The following is a 23,229-nucleotide window of genomic DNA, read 5'->3' as shown; positions in this document are numbered from 1 at the left end:
GCCATTCAACAAGTCTCTAGGGAGTTTCTAACTTTCCCACATTTTCCCGTCTTCTGAGCCCTCCAAACCATTCCAACCTGCCTGCTACCCAGTTCCAAAGTCGCTTCCACATTTTTGGGCATCTTTTCAGCAGCACCTCACTCTTCTGGTACCAATTTACTGTATTAATCTGTTTTCACACTGCTGATAAAGACATACCTGAGACTGGACAATTTACAAAAGAAAGAGGTTTAATGGACTTACAGTTCCATGTGACTGGGAAGGCCTCACAATAATGGTGGAAGATGAAAGGCACATCTCACATGGCAGCAGACAAGAGAAGAGAGCTTGTGGGCAGGGGAACTCCTTTTTTAAAACCATCAAATCTTGTAAGACTTATTCACTATCATGAGAACAACATAGGACAGACCTGCTCCCGTGATTCAATTACCTCCTACTGGGTCCCTCCCACAATATGTGGGAATTCAAGATCAGATTTGGGTGGGGACACAGCCAAACCATGTAATTTGCCTTTAAGGCACTGCATTTACTTCCTACTTTTCTTCATTGTTTCTGTTAAGTGTAATGCCTCCAAGAGATCTCTAATTAACAATGTTTTCAAGGCTCTAGTTTTGGCCTCTTCTCTAACATCAAAGACTGCAGTTTGGCAGTTCATGGGCTACATCTGGCTTGCAGACACCTTTAGCTGATGCATGTAATTTTTTAAAAAAATTAGCTGCCAATTAATAATAAAATTTGGAGATTTTACCTATAATCCCTGTCTGGGGTGGCAGTAAGGATTAAGTCCAATGATGCATGTAAAGTACTTAGCACTGGGTCTGCATTTATAAGCATTCAAAAATGACAATTTAATGATATTTTGTAGTTTTCAAAGCTCTTCTTATATATTATTTTATAACATTTAATTAGCCCCCTACAGATCAACTTTTTGGTTGTTTTCAGTTTTTTAAAATTACAATTTCAAAACTGTTTTTGGATTTTTGGGAAAACAATGCTATAATTAATATCCTAGTACATATATCTTTGCATATGTTAATATGAATATGAATTCAATATTTACACATCCATTGAACATGTTGTCCTTTGTGATCAGTGATACACATTTGTACAACATCTGCCTTAGGTTAGAGACATGTTTGTCTCTGTTAACTAGTTTTGGAGTTTGTGACAGCAACTTCCTCAAAAAAATACTCCCCAAACCAAAAATTAAAACCCAAAAAACAAAACAGGCCAGTAAGATAGCTTTTATTAGCACTGTGCCCTAATAACTGCTACCGACTTTATATTGCCTTTAAAAAGTAGGGCCAAATATATTAGCATAATTTGTATTGCTCTCTAAATTTTGTCCATCCATCAAATTCATTATTCAGTTATTGTTTTGAAACTTGTTACTTTTCTAAACACTTCTCAGTTTTTTTATAACCCATCTGAATTTTTTTATCTCTATGTTGTACCTAAAGAGTAGAATTATAATTACTAGCTATATCATCTTTAACATGTCTAATCTTTTGTCAGCCTGTTCATATCTTTGCCTGTTTTTTCAGTTGAGTTGTCCATCTCTTTTTTTCTTCATTGGTTTATGTGTTTTCAGCATATTTTTTTGAAGGAAATTAGTCTTTGTTTATTTTAAATGCTGCAAGCATTCCCCAGGTTTTTGCTTGGCAGCATTATTTTATGTATTTTTCTTTTTCTTTTTTGTCATACAGAAGTTTTAAATTCTCTCTAGAGTCAGACTTCTCAATATTTTTCTTTATGGTTTCCATGTTTTACATCACGATTAGAAAGATTTCTTCACTGAAGGTGAAAAACTGCCTCAGTTTGCCTGGAACTTTTTTCCTAGTTTTAGTATGAAATGTCCTGCATCCCAGGAAGCCTCTGAGTCCGGTCAACAATGGTTTTAGTCATGCCATCTCTTTTAAGATTAAAAAAAAAATTACTTATGTTTTCTTCTAGTACTTTTTTGTTTCGTATATTTAAATCTTTTGTTTTATTTTGATATGAGAAGTGAAATAAGAATCTGATTTTATTTTCCCACATGACTAGCTATTTCTCATAATACTCTTTATCAATGACATAAATAATCATCTTTCCCTTTAGGAATTTGAGTGACCAGTGATATCAGATACTACATTCTCATATGTGTAGATGAAGCAAATGGGTTTAGAAAGTAACCCCTGCAAGACTCCAAGGGTAATAAATGAAAGAGCCCAAATGTTAGTCACTTTTCTAATTTTAATTTTGAAGTTTCTGTCTATATTTGTCTCTGCCAGAACTTTGATTTTTCACTCCCTCTCCCTTTTTTTTAACTGAACATCTAATTTGGTGTTGTCTGCTACTAACTAGATATCTTTAACAATTAAAATCAGTTTCATAAAGTATCAGAACATGAACATATGAAATAATCAATTTTTAAAATTGTGTTTAAAATGCTAAAAGTAAAAAAGTAAGTACTAATCTGTACTTTTTGTATTCTTTATGCTTACTTTAGTTTTCTTTTATATTAACATGAAATATATATTCTATATGATTTATGTACATTTTAAAGAATAATTGTACATTGAATCCTATGTAAGTTAAGAACAGACTATTGCCACTTCCTCCCCAATTACGTCCCCCAACCTCTGCTCTAAACGTAGTCATTATTTTTTAGGCTAATCATTCCCTTTGAGGGATATTCATTGATTTTCTTTACATTTTATCATGTGTGTGGAATCCCAAACACTATAATTTATTTTGTCTTTTTTGGTGATGGTGCATACATGGAATCATACTGTGTATATTATTTTATAATGTCTTTCATTTACTCATTATAGTTGAGATTTATCCATGTTTAAGTTTGTAGTTGTTTATATAATGTTGTTAATACAAATAACTTTTATTCTAAAATTTCAAATGTTTGCAAAATAGTTTTTTCCCTGGAAAAATTCTGGTTCATAAGTAACGAACATGATTTTACAAAACAAGTCTCATATTTACTATTTCAATTTATTTCCTTCTTCAATGGAAGAACAATTAAGATAATATGCTATGAGACATGTGAACGAGAATGTTTTCATTTGAAAACCATGTTGCATTTCATATTGTTAAAATGGCAAACATTAATTTTTCCAGGAAATTCAGAGTAAAACGTTCTGTGTTGTATTAACTTTACCATACTGGTGATGAGAAAAAAGTCATATGCTTAGTGTAGGTACATAAAAGTTGCTCTGGCAGCCTAATTTGAATTTCTGAGTCTGTGTGTGATTAAGATCTCAGTTACAAAGCTGCATTCATTTAAAATGAAACCTTGAATCTTTAGGAGAAATGTATGTAATTGCAATTGACTTAATGCTTCAGTTTGTAATGTACTTTGAATACCTTTCATGAGTAATTCCTTATTTGTTAAAAGTGGGTAAGAATGATAGTATATGTTTTACTGAAGGGAAAATGAGAGCATGTAATTCATTCAGTTATCTAAAAAGATTCAAGAAAGAAGTAAGAAAGGAAGAAGTAAAAGTAATATTTTCAAGCCATTAGAAATTGTTTAATGCTTAATCCATGCATAATCCATAGTGGTTCATCTCTACATTTGTTATAATAACTTTGAAGATTTATTGAAGTTTGAAAGAAACTTTGAGACTTACGGAAGTTTGAAAGAAAACAGACTTCAAGGGTTAAAATCTTGACTCACCAAATATAGAGTGAAATAATTTTATTTGGATTTCCTCAAGTAAAATTCCAGGATATTTTTAGATTTTAATGTATATTTAGTTTGTGTTCTACTTTTTGAAGTCCTATAGTAAATTCATTAAAATTTAAATAACTGTAAAGATTATAATAAACAATAAGAATGAATTCTACTTAGCTCATTACCAGCATAGAGGCCCCAAGTCCTATAAAGAATGTCCATAGAAATGTCACAATAAAACCTATACACTATTCTCTTTTGCAGCTAATATGGTTATCTTATAAAATCATAGTCACATTAGTTAGTCCACAGTTTGGCCCCAAGTTGAGTTTTAGTTTGAAGTTCATTCATCAGACTCCTAACTTACCTGTTTGTATTCCTCCAGAAGACCTGCAACTGAATGAAAGGGCAGAACATCGTCTTTATTTTCCATCTCCATACGTTAGAAATAATTCATGAATATTAGCAACAATGTTAACTATTTAAGTATGAAATAATCCTCATTCTCTTTTGGTTAGTAATAGTTACTGAATTAGGTGTTTTTAACAGGAATGGTGACGTTTCAGAAATGTCTATCTCTAAGTTTTTTAAGAGAGCAGATTATGCAGAGCACAGCATTTTACAATAAATAAAAACTGCTTAAGATAACAAGAAAATCATGTGCTGTGTCTGAGAGCCTTTTTTTTTTTTCCTCACTGGAGGAAACCTCCATAAAGTATGGGTTTGCATAGTCATGCCTAAGTTTCTGTGTGGGGGTGGTATATGCTTGCTCAGGCATGTGACAATGATGACTTGGGAAAGGAAACTTCTGGTGCTCAAAGTGAGTAAGAGGTTTCGCTAGTCGTAAAATCACAAAAACATTCTTACTTCTGATGATTTTGACTTAGATAGAAATGGATTTTTTTTTTAAACATTATTTCCACTGTGAAAGATCTTTGTTTAGATTTTGTTTTGTATTTATTTGTGTGGATGTATATTCTAACTTTACATGTGTTAAACCCCCAAACTACTATAATTTGATAAATGTTGACAGTTGATATACTTGTGAATCATCACAACAAACAAGATACAAAACATTTTCATCATTTTCCAAAATATTTCTCATGTATCTTTAGTCCATCCCTGCCTTCACCCTCATTTGCAGGCAATCACTGATCTGTTCTTTGTCACCAAAGATTACTTAGCATCTTATATTAGTAGTAGTATGTTTTTGTAGTATGTAGTATGCATTCTTTTGTGCCTGTCTGGTACTTTCACTTAGTAGAATGATTTTGAGGTAGGTCAATATTGTGTCTTCCTTTTTCTTGTTGAGTATATTCCACTGTATGGATAAATGATTCATTTAACTATTAATTGACATTTGAGTTATTTCCAGTTTTTGGCAATCTTGAATAAATATTTGCAAGTAACGCCACTATGAACATTCATGCATAAGTCTTCTGTGTACACGTTTTCATTTCTCTTAGGTAAATACAGTTGGAATGTCCAAGTAATACAGTGGGCACATGTTTGAATTTAAAAAAAAACCTGCCAGTAATTTACCAGTGTAATTTACATTATTTTACATTCCCACTAGTAATGTATGAGAGTTTTAATTTCTCCACATTCTTGCCAGGATTTATTATTGGTCTTTTAAATTTTATCTGTACTTATAGGTGTGTAATCATTATCTCACTATGTTTTATATCTGCATTTACTTTATGGTTACTAATACTGAACATCTTTCCATGTATCTATTGACCATTTTAATATCTTTTTATTTTTTGATGAGGAAGCTTGTTCAAATCATTTGCCCAGATTTTTAAACTGATTTTCAAAGTTATTGAATTGTAGCAGTTCTTAACACATTCTACATAGCAGTCTTTTGTTAAATATGTATATTGCAAATACTTTCTTTTACTCTGTGGTTTGTCTTTCATTATCTTAATGATATCTTTCTAAAAGCAAAATGTTTAAATATTGTTAATGTCCAATTCATCAAATTTCCTTTCATGGCTTGTTCTATTTATGTCCCAATAAATCTTTGCCTATGTCAAAGTAAGAGATTCTCTTATATATCTTCTTCTGGGGTATTACAGTTTCAGCTTTTACATTGAAGCCAATAATCCAATTAAAGGTAACTGTTTTTGTGTCTGTGTAAAAGGTTGAGGTTCATTGTTTTGCATATATATATACTAGTTTTTTCAACATGTGTTGTTGAATAACTTGTAGCTCTTTTAAAAATTACCTTAACACTTTTATTTAAAATCAATAGGCTGGAGGGTGGAGCAAGAAGGTGACCCACCCCAGCACCAGGCCGGAACCCATTACCCATGTGAAGCAAACTCAATCAGCAGTCTGCATCACTGCCAGTTGACTACAGTGTCCTTGGTCTCTGAACTCTTTAGCAATCATTCCCCCATATAAACATCAATTTGAACAACTATTTACACATGAAAATACCTTCACGAGAGCTAAAGAAACCAAGTGAGAGAACACAGTGCCTAGTTATAAGTATATTAATAAGAAAAGATCTATCGAAGAGGAGGTCAGTTTTAAATTACTTATGTCACCTCTTACCCAATTCTAGACAGCACATTGTGATGAGAAATACTGTCTACTTGGGGGAAAGAGAGGGAAACAAACATAGAAATTTGCATTGGACCCTAACACTGGGCCCACCAAAGTAAAATCCAGCACTGGGAAGATTCCCATGAGCCCTGACTGCAGGCTGGTGCCCATGGACCCCAGACCCACCCAGCACCAGGTAAGAACCCATAACCCATGTGAGGCAAACTCAATCAGCACTGTGTATCACTGCTAGCTAACTACAGTGTCCTTTGTCTCTGAACAAACCTCAGAGGCAGGCATGCCTCAGTGACCACATGGCATTGGGTGCACTCCAACACTAAACCAATCTCAGTGGCCAAGGGATTCCAGTCTGGCAATAGCAGTACCAGGCTTAGGATGCACCTAGTTCTCCAGTGGCCACAGTGATCTGGGGCATAGGAGTCATGGTAGTAGGTCTTCCCAGGATCTCTGGAAAAGCTTACTGTTGAAAAGCATTCCCACATAGAGTCAATTTATGAAGTGGCACCTTCTTCAAATAAATAGACATTGAGCAAGGCCACAAGGATCAAGCACATCAGGGAAACATGACATCACCAGAGAGACAAAATAAAGTGACAATGACCAACCACAAAGGCATGTATGAATAGCCCAATAGAGAGTTCAAAATAACTGTTTTAAGGAAGCTCAGCAAAGTTCAAGAAAACATAGAGAAACAATTCAATGAAATTAGGAAAATACTAAGTGACCAGAAAAGGAAATCTAATAGAGAGACTGAAATAATTTTGAAAAAAAAATCAAACAGAAATCCTGGAGGTGAAAAATACAATGAACAAAATGAAAAATATAATGTAGAGTGTCAACAGTAGAATTATCAAGCAAAAGGAAGAATCTGTGAACTTGAAACAAGTTATTTGAAAATATATAGTCATAGGAGAAAAAAAGAATGAAAAGAAATGAAGGCTCACAGGATTTGTGAGACAGCATCAAAAGAACAAAGTGTTTGAGTCATTGGAGTTCAAGAGGGAGAAGAGAAAGATTAAGGGATAGAAAACTTACTTAGGGAAATAATAGCAAAAAACTTTCCAAACCTGAAGAAAGATAAAAATATTCAGCTAAAGGAAAATCAAAACTCTATAATTAGATTCGATTCAAGTAAGACTACCCGAAGACATATTAGAATCAAACTTTCAAAAATCAAAGGCAAAGAGAGGATCCTGACGGCAGCAAAAGAAAAGAAGCCATAACATAAAAAGGAGCTCCAATGTGCCTAGAAGCAGACTTCTCAGCAGACACCTTATGGGCCAGAAGAGAGTAGGATGATATATTTAAATAAATGAAAAAAAAAAAAAAAAAAAAGAAACCCCTACCAATCATGAATACTGTAACTAGCAAAACTGTCCTTAAGAAATGAAGGAGGAGAGACTTTCTCAGATAAACAGAAGCTGAGGGAATTTCTCACCACCAGACCTGTCTTATAAGTGGTGGCAGGCACCTGTAATCACAGCTACATGGGAGACTGAGACAGAAGAATTACTTGAACCTGGGAGATGGAGGTTGCAATGAGCCGAGATCATGCCACTGCACTCCAGCCTGGGTCACAGAGCAAGACTCCATCTCAAATAAATAAATAAATAAATAAATAAATAAATAATAATTAAAAAACATGCTAAAGGACATTCTTCAAGCTGAAGGAAAAGGACACTAATGAGTTATACAAAAACGTCTAAAAGTATAAAACTCATAGTCAAATTCAGAATATTTTAATACTGTAATGGTGGTCTGTAAATCATTTATATCTTTAGTTTGAAGGTTAAAAGGTAAAATCATTTCAAATGAAACAACTGGAATAATTTTTAAGGGATATGCAATATAAAAGATGCTAAGGGTGACATCAAAAATTTAAAATGTTAGGAGGTGAGTGGTGAGTGAAATAAAAATGTAGAGGTTTTCTTTTTGTTATCAAAGTTAAGTTATTATCACCTTAAAATAACCTGTTATAACCATAAGATATTTTTGTAAGCCTCAAGGTAGTCACAAAGCAAAAACCTATAGTAGATACACACTCAAAAGCAAGGAATCAAAACATAATACTAGAGAAAATTACTTAGCTACAAAGAAAAAATAGTAAGAATGGAAGAAAGGAAAAAAAGATTTACAAAACAGCAAAAAAGGAATTTACACAATAGTAGTCATAAGTTCTTATCTATTAATAATCACCTTGAGTACAAATGTATTAAATTTCTTAATCAAAAGACATGTTGTGGCTGAATGGTTAAAAAAAATAAGACCCAACTATATGCTGCCTACAGAGACTCACTTCACCTGTTAGGACACATGCACTGAAAGATATTCATGCAATGGAAACCAAAAGTGATCAGCAATGACTATGCTTATATAAGATAAAATAGACTTTAAGTCAAAAACTGTGAAGAGAGACCAAAAAGGTCTTTAAATAATAACAAAGGGGTCGATTCAGTAAGAGCATATAACAATTGTAAATATATATGTATCCAATATTGAAGCACCTAAATATAAAAATCAAGTATTAATAGATTTAAAGGGAGAGATAGACTGAAAGAAAGTAACATTAGGGGACTTCAGTACCCCACTTTTAGCAATGGGCAGATCATCCAGGCAAAAAAATCAATCAGACATTACATTTAAACTACATTGTAGAACAAATGGACCTACCAGACATATACAGAACATTCCATCCAACAGTTGCAGAATACACATTTTTCTGAACAACACATGAAACATTCTCTAGGTTAGATCATAGGTTAGACTACTTTGAGTGGAAAAACAACTCAAATTGTTTTTCCTTTGCTCTCACACCATAGCAATCAACACAGACAACTTCTGTGACCAAAAGTTTGTTTGTTTTCTACACATCAAACAATGAATTTTGCAGTGTACACCAGCTGGTTGTATCCTGATTCAATTCAATTCTGACACTATTTCCTTGAAGAAAACATCAAATCCCATAGGTTAAGGGGCTCAGTCCCTAAGACGGTGCCTTCCCTCCCCAGTTCTGATACCTATTACAAGCCTCAGGTTGTTTTGCCTGTGCTTCTGACTGTCTGCCTATAAGTCTGGGTTCCCACGACCCCCTCCTTGGGTTTGATTTACTTTCTAGAACAGCTCATAGAACTCAGTGAAACACTTACTTATAGTTAATAGCTTATTACAAAAGATAATACAAACAATATAGATGAAAAAGTGATGAAAAAGTGCATAGGGTAAGGCATGTGGGAAGGGGTGCAGAATTTCCATGCTCTTTCCAGGTACACCACCTTCTAGTAACCTCTGTATGTTTAGCTATCTGGAAACTTTCTAAACATCCTTTGGATGTTTATGTAGGCTTCATTATACAAGCATGATTGATTAGTTATTGGCCATTGGTGATCAACATAAACTTCAGCACTTTTACTCTCCCCAGAGGTTGAAGGGTGGGGCTGAAAGTAAACCAGGTAATCATGCCTTGGTCTTCCCAGTGACCAGCTGCCACCCTGAAGCTACTAACCACCAGTCAGCTAATGAGCATATGCAAAAGACATCACTTTGGAGACTTTAAGAATTTTAGGAGATGTATGTCAGGAAACAGGGTCAAAACCCAAATGTACATTTTACAATATCACAGGCACAAAGCAAATTTTAACAAATTTTTAACAACTGGGATCATATCAAGTATCCCGTCCGACCATGATGATATAAACCTGAAATCAATAACAGGAGGAGCTTCACAAATACGTGGAAATTAAACAATATACTCCTAAATAACCAATTGGCTAATAAAATTAAAAGAAAAATAAAAAAAAATTATTGAGACAACTGAAAATGGAAACACAACATACCAAGACCTATGGAATACAACAAAAATAGTTATAAGAGGAAGATTTATAGCAATAAAGTAAATGCCTACATCAGGAAAGAAGACCTAATGTTGAAAGTAAGGAACCAGAAAAACAAGAACAAACTGAGCCCAAAGTTAGTAGAAGGAAGCAAAAAATAAATACCAGAACATAAATAAATAAAATAGAGACTAGAAAAACAATAGAAAAAAGTGATGAAATGAGTTCCTTTTTGAAATGATAAAATCAACAAACCTATAGCTAGTTAAACTAAGAAAAAAAGAGACATCAATAAAATTAGAATGAAAAAGGAGACATTACAACTGATACCGCAGAAATATGAAGGATAACAAGAAGCTATTATAAACAATTATATGCCAACAAGTTGGATAAGCTAGGAGAAACTGATAAATTCCTGGACATATGCAACCTGCCAAGACTGAATTATGAAGAAATAAAAAAATTGAACAGCCCAGTAACGAGTAAGAAGATTAAATCAGTAACAAAAAGTCATCCATCAAAGAGAAGTCCAGGAGCTGTTGGCTTCACTGCTGAATTCTACCAAACTTGTAAAGAAGAATACCAATTCTTTTCATTCTTCCAAAAATTGAAGAGGAAGGAATACTTCCAAAGTCATTTTACAAGGCCAGAATTATCCTCACACCCAAATAAGACAAGGACACTACAGAAAAAGGAAACTACAGGCCAATATCCCTGGTAAACATAAGTGCGAAAATCTTTAACAAGATGCTAGCAAGCCAAATTAAATAGCAGATTAAAAAGACCATTAATCATGATCAAGTGGGCTTCATCCAGAGATGTAAGGATCAACATACACAAACCAATAAACATGATACATCTCATGAAGAGAATGAAGAACAGAAACCGTATGATTATTTCTACAGATGCAAAAAGACCTTAAAAAAATTCAACATCCTTTCATGATAAAAATCCTCAATAAATTAGGTATAGAAGGAAGGTACCTCAATACAATAATGGTTATATATGAAAATCTCACAGCTGATATCACACTTAGTGGGGGAAAATGAAAGCCTTACCTCTAAGATCAGAAACAAGACAAGGATGCCCACTCTTGCCACTTCTATTCAACATGGTACTGGAAGCATAAAGTTGTTAATAATATTTCCTCATAATGTTGGAAGTTCTAGCCAGAGCAATTAGGCAAGAGAAAGAAATAAAGGGATCCAGAGAGAAAATAAAGAAGTCAAATTGTTCCTGTTTGCAGACAACATGACTTTATATATGGAAAACTCAAAGACTCCACCAAAAACTCTTAGAACTAAAAAATGAATTTAGTAAAGTTGCAGGATACAAAATCAACATTAACAGGATACAAAATCAACATTAACAAGCAGTAGCTTTTCTATACACTAACAGTGAACTATCTGAGAAAGAAATTTTTTAAAAATCTCATTTTTAATAGCTACAGAAAATAAAATACTAAGAGAGAAATTTACCCAAGGAGATAAAAATCAATAAAGTATATATGTGTGTGTCTATTTCTGGATTATGTATTATATTTCACTGATAAATATGATTATCTTTTAGCCAATACCAGATTGTTTTGATTACTGTAGCTTCAGAGTGAAGATTAAACTTAAGTAGATTTCTCTCTCTCTCTCTTTCTTTTGTTATTCTTTTTAAACAAATAGATTTGGCTATTCTAGGTTTGCATTTATATATAAATTTTAGAATCATCTTTGCAATTTCCACAGAAAAGACTACCACATTTTGATTGAGACTGTTCTTGAGGAGAATTGACATCTTAATAATATTGGGACTTTCCATTATACAGGATTTATTGAATTTACTCTGCAATATTTTATAGTTTTCAGTGTACAGGTCTTAAACATCTTTTATTACCTTTTTTACTAGGTATTTTTTGCATTACTGTAAACATTTAAAAATTTTCATTTTTCAATTCTTTGTGTTAGTACAGAAAAATATAATTGCTTTGAAATAGGATTAGTATTTTATATTATTACTTTACTAAGTTCAATTAGTTCTAGGGAAGAAAAAAAAACTTCCTCAAACTGTTAAAGTGTATCTGTGGAAATTATATACCTAATACTTCTTACCTAGTGCAATATTTGATTTGTTAATATTTTGTGAAAAAAATTTGTATCATTTGTAAGTGTTGCTGGTCATTGTTTTTTAATTTGTAATGTGTTTATATGGTTTTGATCTATGGTTAATTTTACTTTCATAAAATGAGTTAGAAAGTGTTGTCTCTTTGATTTTCTAAAAGGGTTTAATGTGTAAAATTAATATTACTTCTTCCTTACATGTTTGCTTAAATTTGTCAGTGTAGCCAGTTTGATAGAAGGCTTTTTATCAACAAATTCAGTTTTTTAAAGACATAAGGTTTTCAGATTTTTTTATTCTTAAGTTTCAAAAGCTTTGTCTTCAATGAACTTGTCCATTTCAACTGTTACTGAATTTGATTAGCATAATATTGTTAGTAAGATTCCCTCACTTTTCCTTTCACGAATGTAAATCTATATGAATGGCCCTTCTTTCCTTCCTGATATTAGATTTGTGTTTTTTTCTATTTTTTTCTTGGTCAGTCTAGTAGTTGGTTTATAAATGTTGATGATCTTTTCAAAAAACCAGGTTTTGATTTCCTTAATTTTTTGCATTGCTTATTTCCTATTTTATTTATTTCTGCTCTTAGATTTCTTATTGTCTTTTCTCTCCTTTGTTTCTTGCTCCTATGGGTGAATTGCACGCATTTCTTCCTTTAAAATTAGCACCTCAAGGTATTACTTTTTCTAAATCCACTGTGTTAGCTGCTTATTTCAAATTTGTATGTTGTATTTTCATTATCCAGTGAAAACTAATTTCTTTATCAATTTCCTCTTTGAACAAAGGGTTGCTTAGAAATGTGTTTGATTTCTAAATATTTGGTCTTTTCTTAAAAATCTCATTGTAATTGATTTCTAATTTAATTCTGTTTTGGTTGGAGAACATCTTTTATATGACTTCAGTTTCTTAAAGTTTTTGAGACTTGTTTTGTGGCACAGAATGTGGTCAAACTCAGTGAATATATGATGTGCACTTCAAAGAATGTATTCTGCAGATGCTGGTTAGTGTTCTAAAAATATCAATTAGGTCAATGTGGTTGATAACTATATTAGTTGTTTATAACTATGTAATGAATTAGCCCTCAACATAGCAGCAGATAAGATATATGTATTTTGAAAGATAAAAATACATCATGAGTTGATATTGATACTTTTGATTAAAATTTAGGACTGAGGCTTTTTTTGTTGCTGTTGTTTGTTTGTTTTGAGACAGAGTCTTGCTCTGTCACCCAGGCTGGAGTGCAGTGGCCTGATCTCAGCTCACTGTAACCTCTACCTCCTGGGTTCAAGTGATTCTCCTGCCTCGGACTCTTGAGTAGCAGGGACTACAGATGCCTGCCACCATGCCCAGCTAATTTTTAGTATTTTTGGTAGAGATGGGGTTTCACCGTGTTAACCAGGATGGTCTTGATCTCCTGACCTCATGATCTGCCCACCTCGGCTTCCCGAAGTGCTTTAAACTTACTTATTTTACATCTATATCTCCTTTCTTCCTCACTATAAAATTGAACAATACCAACATATAGACATAACTGTCTCTCCACAACCTCACCCAACAGTGTATGTTGTTAAACTTTTGGATTTTGCCAGCTAGAGATAAGAAATGGTATTGCCAAATACTTTTAATTGGCATTCCTCTTACCATGATTAATGTGGAATATCTTTTCATATGACTAAGAGACATTTTTACTTCTTTTTCCATAAACTCTCTGTCCATATGTTTAGTCTGGTTCGCTATAGGTTTGGGTTGACCTTTATTTTTATTGCTTGATTCAGCCATGTAGCAGGGAACTGTGCAAGCCACTATTCTAAGCCCATGAATTCTCACAATTGTCTCTTCCCTAACTTAACCAATCCCATTCAGATCTAGAATTCATAGTGTCTGTGTCCAGATGCCTTGGTAATCCTGATTTTATGGACTTGCCATTTGATCTGCTCTTTTAAAAGTTTGTCTCTCAGTGCTCTTGCAATAACATGGCTTAGACTCACTTCAATTTGGGTTAATTTGGGTTGTGTATATATCCTAGCATATTTCTTATGGTCTAACCTGTGATTTCTACTCATGTAAGTGCACGTAAGGCTTACTTGCACTAAGATTTATAATTGGGCAACTGAAGCAGCTTACTAGCCAGGTAGTCTTGGTCAAATTGTTTAATCACTTAATCTACATTTCTTTATCTGTTAAATGAGAATAATAATATCTGCTAGTCATAGAGAGATGGAAATAAAGAACATAAGCAAATTACCCAAACTCTATTCCTACTCTACTCATTCAATAAACTATTATCTTAAAAGAACAGTTCGTTAAAGAAAATGGCAGCTGAGAGGGGCAGTAGATTAAAAAATTTTCCAGAATAACACTGAGTATTAAATTTTACTCTAAAATGTTTCTCTTTGCTAGTCAGATACAGTCACTATAGATAAAGCTACGAGCGTATCTTTTCCTTGTGAACACATTCTAGGAGCTTTGTGCCTTGCACAGTTAGAGCCTGCCGATAGCCAGCCTTAACTTCAATTACACATCCAGGTTTTCTTGCTTCACGGCAATACTAAACTATTTATAACTCTTGTAAATTTGTATTTGGCTTTGTACCTTCTTCAAATGCCATTATTTTTATTCACATTTTCCCTTCTATTTTCTTGGAAAACTCCTCATGTACTTAGATCCAGCTAAAACATTACTCAGTATAGGAAAGTTTTTTCTAATCTCTTACTCCTGTTTTCCTGGAATTTAAACATCTCTTCTTTTAAATTTCTGTACAGCACATGCACTTTGATCACTGCACTGAAAACTTTATATTATCAATTGTTTCCCTAGCTGCTGTCTCTCCTGCATCTTAAACTCTTGGAAAAAAGGGGGTATTGTTTATTATGATATCTCTGTGCCTAGCAGAGTACTTTGCCAATAATTGCTGCTTAAAAGATGTGTACTACCAATTCCTACTAAGAGCTTGGCTTACAAAAATGTAAACTTAATAGGCCATTGTCTATATCACCAGTCTCCAACCCCGGGGCTGCAGACTGGTACCAGTCCTTGGCCTGTTAGGGACTGTGCTGCACAGCAGGAGGTGTGTGGCAGGTGAGTGAGAATTGTGGCCTGAACTCCACCTCTTGTCAGATCAGTTGGAGGCATTTGATTCTCATAGGAGCATGAGCCCTGTTGTGAACTGTGCATGCCAGGAATCTAGGTTGTGCATTCCTTATGAGAATCTAACTTATGCCTGATGATTGGAGGTGAAACAGTTTCATCCAGGAACCATTGCCCTCCCCTTCCCCCTTGTCTGTGGAAAAATTATCTTTCTCAAAATGGATCCTTAGTGCCAAAAAGGTTGGGGACCTTTTTCCCATCAGAGACTCTGTGATGTGATTTCAATGATTCTTAGGAAAATCCTTTTGTTCCATACCAGCATCCAATCAATACGTCACCACTAAACTTTTCTACCTTCTCATTGGTGCTTGAAAAGCCTATAAAAGACAGTAAATCATTTTCTTCCACACTCAGAGATAAACTAAATGCATATAAGCCTGGAAGAAGACTTGCATATAAAGCAAGAGGGGGATGATGGGTACGCTAGGCTTAAAGCAGGACTATGCCAATCAGTGAGGAAGAGCAAGTCAAAAGTTCATACTGAGACACATTGTGCCGAGACTTTTGCTTAGCTGTCATAACTTAGATATTCATTGGCATCTGCAATACAAAAACAGTCTGAAGAATGTGAAAAAATATGATTTTAACTAGGAGTCAGATCTATTAATGCATATTTCTCTCTCTACCCCCTATGTCTTTTTCAGAATGCACATATTCAGAAGCGGAGGGTGCTGCTCGACCAAACAACTCATTAATACTGCAGGATAGCAAGGAGAATCTCGCTTTAGGTAGTGTGCATCTTTTAATGATAATTCTAGTAGGGGAGTGCTTGATGTCCATATAGGGTTTACATTTTAGGATCTTGAATTGTCTCATGCATTATCTGTATTATCTAAATGATATTATATTTAAGAGTGTTGATACATTTTTCATTCTGAAATTATTCCTATACTGATTGAGTACCTATTTTAAGAATGGGATCACTAAACAAACCTATGGTCTATTCAAAAATTTTTTATTCAACTTTTGAAACCTAGATTATCCCAGAGCACTTGTTAATAAGCATATCTTAATAGGTGTTAATGATATATTTTCCATATCCTCTCTCAACCTGATTGTCTCCAAAATTTTTGTTTGCCATTATAATTAACAATGAAACAGAAAAGAAAAGTTAATAGACTTTATTTTTTAGAGAAGTGTTAGGATCATAGCAAAATTTAGTGGAAGGTACAGAGATTTTCCATGTAACCTCTGCTCCCACACACGCAAGGCCTCCCCCATTATCAACATACCTGACTAGAGTGGTACATTTGTTACAATTAAGGAACCTACATTGAAACATCATCATTATCACCCAAAGTCCATTGTTTGCATTAGGAGCCACTGTTGGGATTGGATTTAATGTTTTCAGGCAAATACATAATGACATATCTCCACCATGATAGCATTTTACAGACTAATTTCACTGCCCTAAAAATCCTGTCTGTTTTACCTATTCATCCTTCCCTGCCAGCTAACTACAGGCAATACTGATATCCTGTCTCCATAGTTGTGTCTTTTTCAGAGTGTTATATAATTGGAATGTTACAGTATACAGCATTTTCAGACTGGCTTTTTTCACTTAAAAATATGCATTTAAGTGTCCCCATGACTTTTCAGGTCTTAATGGCTCATTTGTTTAGTACTGAATAATAGTCCATTGTGACCATACCACAGTTTATTTATGTATTTGCCTGCTAAGAAAACATCTTGGCTGCCACCAAGTTTTGGCGATTATAAAAAAAGCTGCAATTAACATCCATGCACAGGTTTTTGTATGAACGTTAAGTTTTTAACTCTTTGGGTAAATAAGAAAAAACGTGATTGGATTGCATGGTAAGAGATTGCTTAGATTTGTAAGAAACTGCCAAACTGTATTTCAAAGTAGAGGTACCACTTTACATTCCTGCTAGCAATTAATGAGAGTACCTGTTGTTCCACTCCTCGCCTTTGGTGTGTAGTGGTTCTCATTGTTGTTTTAATTTGCCTTTCTTTGATGACATATGATGTAGAGCATCTTTTCATATGCTTATTTTCCATACATAGATATATTTTCCATATATGTCTTCTCTGGTAAAGTGCCTGTTAAGATTTTTAACCTGTTTTTCAATCTGGTTGTTTGCTTGCATATTGCTGAGTTTTAAGAGTTCTTTATGTGTTTTGGATAACAGTCGTTTATTGAATATGTCTTTTACTAATACAGTTGGCCCTCTGTATCCATGGATTTCAAATCCGTAGATTCAACCAACCGTGGATTGGAAATATTTGGAAAAAATTCCACAAACTTCTAAAAAGCAAAACTTGAATTTGCCATACTACATTGAATCCGCAGGATGTAGTGATATACAGGCATTGTATTAGGTATTATAAGTAATCTAGAGATGATTTAAAGAATACAGGTGGTTATATGCAAATTCTAAGCCATTTTCTACAAGGTATATGAGCATCTGTGGATTTTGGTATCTATGGGGTGATGGATCCAATCCCCCATTTGTAACAAGGATGACTGTGGTTTTTTTCTAGTATGTGGCTTGTCTTTTCATTCTCTTGACAGTGTCTTTCACAGAGTAGAAATTTTTATTTTTTCTGAAGTCCAGCTTATCAATTCTTTTTTTTTTTTTTTTTTTTTTTTGAGACGGAGTTTCGCTCGTTACCCAGGCTGGAGTGCAACAGCGCAATCTCGGCTCACCGCAACCTCCGCCTCCTGGGTTCAGGCAATTCTCCTGCCTCAGCCTCCTGAGTAGCTGGGATTACAGGCACGCACCACCATGCCCAGGTAATTTTTTGTATTAGTAGAGACGGGGTTTCACCATGTTGACCAGGATGGTCTCGATCTCTTGACCTCGTGATCCACCCGCCTCGGCCTCCCAAAGTGCTGGGATTACAGGCTTGAGCCACCGCGCCCGGCCAAGCATCAATTCTTTATTTCATGGATTATGCCTTTACTGTGATAGCCAAAATGTCACTGCCAAACCAAAGGTCATTTAGACTTTCTCTTATGTTACCTTTTAGGATTTTTTTTTAATTTTGCATTTTATATTTAGGTCACTGATCCATTTTGAGTACATTTTTGTGAAAGGTGTGAGATCTTTATCTAGATTCAACTTATTTTTGCATATGGATGTCCAGTTGTTCCAATACCATTTGTTCAAAAGACTCCAATGTATTGCCTTTGCTAATTTGCCAAATATAATATTTATGTAAGTCTATTTCTGGGCCCTATATTTGGTTCCATTTACTTATCTATGTCTTCTTTTGCTAATACCACGCTGTCTTGATTATTGTAGCTTTATAGCAAATCTTGAAGTTGGATAGTGTCACGCCCCCAACTTTGTTCTCCTTCAATGTGTTGACTATTCTGAGTTTTTTGCCTCTCTAGATAAACTTAAAAATCAGTTTATTTACATCCATAAAATAACGTGCTGAGATTATGATGGGGATTGTGTTGAATCCATAGATCAAGTGGGAAAAACCGGCATTTTGATAATATTGATTCACCCTAGGTGTGAACACAAGGTCTCTCTCCATTTACTTTGATTTTCTTTGATTCTTTTTCATCAGTTTCATCGTTTTCTTCATACAGATGTTGCACATATTTTGTTAGACTTATACCTAAGTATTTCACTTTGGGGATGCTAATATAAATGGTATTGTGTTTTTAATTTCAAATTCCACTTGTTCACTGCTGACTTACAGGAAAGTGATTGACTTGTAAAATACAAGGTTAACATACAAAACTAATTTCTTATTTTTTTGTCAATTCCTTCAGATGCTTTACATAGATAATCATGTCATGTATGAACAAAGACAATTTTATTCCTTCTTTACCAATCTTGATCCATTTTATTTATTTTTTCTTGTCATTGCATTAGTTAGAAATTTCAGTTGAAAAGCAGTGGTGAAAAGAGTCATCCCTCCCTTGTTTCTGATCATAATGAGAAAGCTTTCAGCATTAATTATGATGTTAGCTGTAGAGTTTCTTGTAGATATTCTTTAAGTTGAGAAAGTTTCTTTTTATCCCAGTTTACCAAGAGTTTTTAAAAACTCATAAATGAGTGTTAAATTTTGCCAAATGCTTTTTCTGTATCGATTGAAATGATCATATGATTTTTTTTCATTTAGCCTATTGATGTGATGGATGATATTTATTAATTTTTGAATTTTGGGCCAGCCATGCATATTTGGAATAAACTCCATTTGGTCATGAAGTATAATTCTTTTAAAACATTCTTGGATTTGATTTGCTAATATTTTACTGATGATTTTAAGATGTATGTCTATGAGAGATACTGGTCTGTGGTGTTCTTTTTTAGTAATGTTTTTGTCTGGTTTAGGTATTAGGATAATGCCAACCTTACAGAATGAGCTAGGAAGCATTCTCCACTTCAGTTTCTGAAAGAGATTATAGAGAATTGGTATAATTTCTTCTTTAAATATTTAACAAAATTGATCACTGAACGCATCTAGGCCTAGTGCTAACTGTTCTGAAAGGTTATTAATTATTGATTCAATTTATTTAATAGATATAGTTCTGTTTAATTTGCCTCTTTCTCCTTCAATTTAATTAATAGATAGAGTCCTGTTTAAATGGCCAAATTGTTTTGGCAGGTTTTGTCTTTTTGGTTTATTTCATCTGTGTTACCAAATTTGTGGGCATAGAATTCTTCATAGTATTCCATTTTCTTTATTTTTTAAAAACTATAATATAGCAACTTTTCAAAAACATAATTTGAAATAGGTTAAAACTATTGTGATTGTAAAAAATTCTACAGAGCTAAAGGGAAGGAATGCACATCAGTCTCAGAAACTATGGAATTAGAAAGTTGAACTAGGTGAACTAGGTGAGGACTCTCATCTTTGTTCATCTCCTGCTTCTGTTTTATTCTGTAGATATTCTTTAAGTTGAGAAAGTTTCTTTTTATCCCAATTTACCGAGAGTTATTCTAGTCCACCTTCTGAAGCCTACTTCTGTCAATTTGTCAAACTCTTTCTCGGTCGTTTTGTTCCCTTGCTGGTGAGGAGTTGTGATCCTTTGGAGGAGAAGAGGCGTTCTGGTTTTTGGGATTTTCAGCCTTTTTGTGCTGGTTTTTCCTCATCTTCGTGAATTTATCTACCTTTGGCCTTTGATGTTGGTGACCTTCAAATGGGGTTTCTGTGTGGATGTCCTTTTTGTTGATGTTCATGCTATTCTTTTATGTTTGTTACGTTTCCTTCTAGCAGTCAGGACCCTCTGCTGCAGGTCTGCTGGAGTTTGCTGGAGGTCCACTCCAGACCCTGTTTGCTTGGGTATCACCAGCGTAGGCTGCAGAACAGCAGATTGCTGCCTGTTCCTTCCTCTGGAAGCTTCATCCCAGAGGGGAACCCACCAGACGCCAGCCAGAGCTCTCCTGTGTGAGATGTCTGTTGACCCTTGCTTGGAGTCATCTCCCAGTCAGGAGGCATGGGGGTAAGGGACCCACCTGAGGAGGTAGTCTGTCCCTTAGCAGAGCTCAAGTGCTGTGCTGGGAGGTCCAATGTTCTCTTCAGACCCAGCAGACAGAAACGTTTAAGTCTGCTAAAGCTGAGCCCACAAACACCCTTTCACCCAAGTATTCTGTCCCAGAGAGATGGGAGTTTTATCTATGAACCCCCAACTGGGGATGCTACCTCTCTTTCTGAGATGACATGCCCAGAGAGAAGGAATCTAGAGAGGCAATCTGGCAACAGCAGATTTGCGGAGCTGTAGTGGGCTCTGCCCAGTTTGACTTTCCTGGTGTCTTTGTTTATACTGTGATGGGAAAACTACCTACTCAAGCCTCAGTAATGGCAGATGCCCCTCCCCCTACCAAGCTCAAGCATCCCAGGTCAACTTCAGGCTTCTGTGCTGGCAGCAAGAACTTCAAGCCAGTTAGCTTGATGGGCTCTGTGGTGGTGGGATCCACTGAGGTAGACCACTTGGTTCCCTGACTTCAACCCCCCTTCCAGGGGAGTTAACAGTTCTGCCTCGCTGGCATTCCAGGCGCCACTGGGGTATGAAAAAAAAAAAAAACTGCAGCTAGCTGGGTATCTGCCCAAATGGCCACCCAGTTTTGTGCTTGAAACCCAGGGCCCTGGTGGCATAGGCACCTGAGGGAATCTCCTGGTCTGTGGGTTGCAAAGACCATGGGAAAAGCATAGTATCTGGGCTGGAATGCAGCATAGAAAACTTAGTAGCATTTCTATATACAAACAACAAACCAGATGAAAAAGAACTTAAGAAAGCAATCTCATTTTACAATAGCTACAAAAATAAATAAATAATCTAGGAACAAATTTAACCAAGGAGATGAAAGATCTCTGCAAGAAAAACCATAAAACACTGAAGAAAGAAATCTAAGAAGACACAAAGATACGCCTCAAGAAGAGCAACCCCAATACACATAATCGTCAAATTCACCAATGTTGAAATGAAGGAAACAATGTTAAGGGCAGTCAGAGAGAAGGGTAGGGTTACCCACAAAGGGAAACCCTTCAGACTAACAGCGGATCTTTCTGCAGAAACTCTACAAGCCAGAAGAGAGTGGGAGCCAATATTCGACATTCTTAAAGAAAAGAATTTTCAACCGAGAATTGCATATCCAGCCAAACTAACTTTCATAAGTGAAGGCAAAATAATATCCTCTACAGACAAGTAAATGCTGAGAGATTTTGTCACCACCAGGTCTGCCTTACATGAGCTTCTGAAGGAAGCATTAAATATGAAAAGGAAAAACCAGTACCAGCCACTGCAAAAACATACCAAATTGTAAAGATCATCAACACTATGAAAGAACTGCATCAACTAATGGGCAAAATAACCAGCTAGCATTATAATGACAGGATCAAATTTACATGTACCAATATTAACCTTAAATATAAATGAGCTAAATGCCCCAATTAAAAGACACTGACTTGCAAATTGAATAAAGAGTCAAGACTCATTGGCGCTCTGTATTCAGGAGACCCATGTCATGTGCCAAGACACACATAGGCTCAAAATAAAGGGATGGAGGAATATTTACCAAGCAAATGGAAAGCAAAAAAAATAAAAAAAGCAAAAAAAAAAAAAAAAAAAAAAAAAAAGGCAGGGGTTGCAACCCTAGTCTCTGATAAAACAGACTTTAAACCAACAAAGATTAAAAAAAGAAAAAAAAAAGAAGGGTATTACATAATGGTAAAGGGATAAATGCAACAAGAAGAGCTAACTATCCTAAATATATGTGTACCCTATACAGGAGCACCCAGATTCATAAAGCAAATTCTTAGATGCCTACAAAGAGAGTTAGACTCCCACACAATAGTAGTGGGAGACTTTAACATCCCACTGTCAATATTAGACAATTCAACGAGACAGAAAATTAACAAGGATATTCAGGATGTAAATTCAGTTCTGGACCGACTGGATCTACTAGACATCTACAGAACTCTCCACCCCATAACAACAGAATATACATTCTTCTCAGCACCATATCACACATATTCTAAAACTGACCACATAATTGGAACTAAAACACCCCTCAGCAAATGCAACGGCACAGAAATCATAACAAACAGTCTCTCAGACCACAGTGCAATCAAATTGGAACTCAGGACTAAGAAACTCACTCAAAACCACACAACTATATGAAAACTGAACAATCTGCTCCTTAATGACTACTGAGTAAATAACAAAATTGAGTCAGAAATAAATAAGTTCTTTGAAATCAATGAGAACAAAGACACAATGTACTAGAATCTCTTGGACACAGCTAAAGCAGTGTGTAGAAAGAAATTTATAGCACTAAATGCCCATTGGAGAAAGGAGAAAAGATCTAAAATCGATACCCTAACATCACAATTAGAAGAACTAGAGAAGCAAGAGCAAACAAATTCAACAGCTAGCAGAAGACAAGAAATAACTAAGATCAGAGCAGAACTGAAGGAGATAGAGAC

The 23,229-nt window shown here is 34.8% G+C and overlaps 1 protein-coding gene across 3 annotated transcripts in view; it reads left to right on the top strand.

The window, feature by feature from the left end:
• The window catches only part of LOC105725071 (cell surface glycoprotein CD200 receptor 1), a 59,477-nt gene that overhangs the window by 11,295 nt on the left and 24,953 nt on the right, over positions 1–23,229 (top strand). For all 3 annotated transcript variants that reach the window (XR_001109206.3, XM_012464020.3, XM_012464019.3), the window contains exon 2: positions 15,966–16,049. Coding sequence is in view for 2 of the 3 variants with exons in the window: in XM_012464020.3 (XP_012319443.2) it covers positions 15,966–16,049 (84 nt within the window). In the remaining variant the exon portion in view is untranslated. The remainder of the gene's footprint in view (positions 1–15,965; positions 16,050–23,229) is intronic.

This window comes from Aotus nancymaae, unplaced genomic scaffold (genome assembly GCF_030222135.1).
Source record: "Aotus nancymaae isolate 86718 unplaced genomic scaffold, 86718_ANA_hifiasm-v0.15.2.pri h1tg000011l, whole genome shotgun sequence".
Classification (NCBI taxonomy): domain Eukaryota; kingdom Metazoa; phylum Chordata; class Mammalia; order Primates; family Aotidae; genus Aotus; species Aotus nancymaae.
This window is presented reverse-complemented; position numbering and strand designations above follow the sequence as displayed.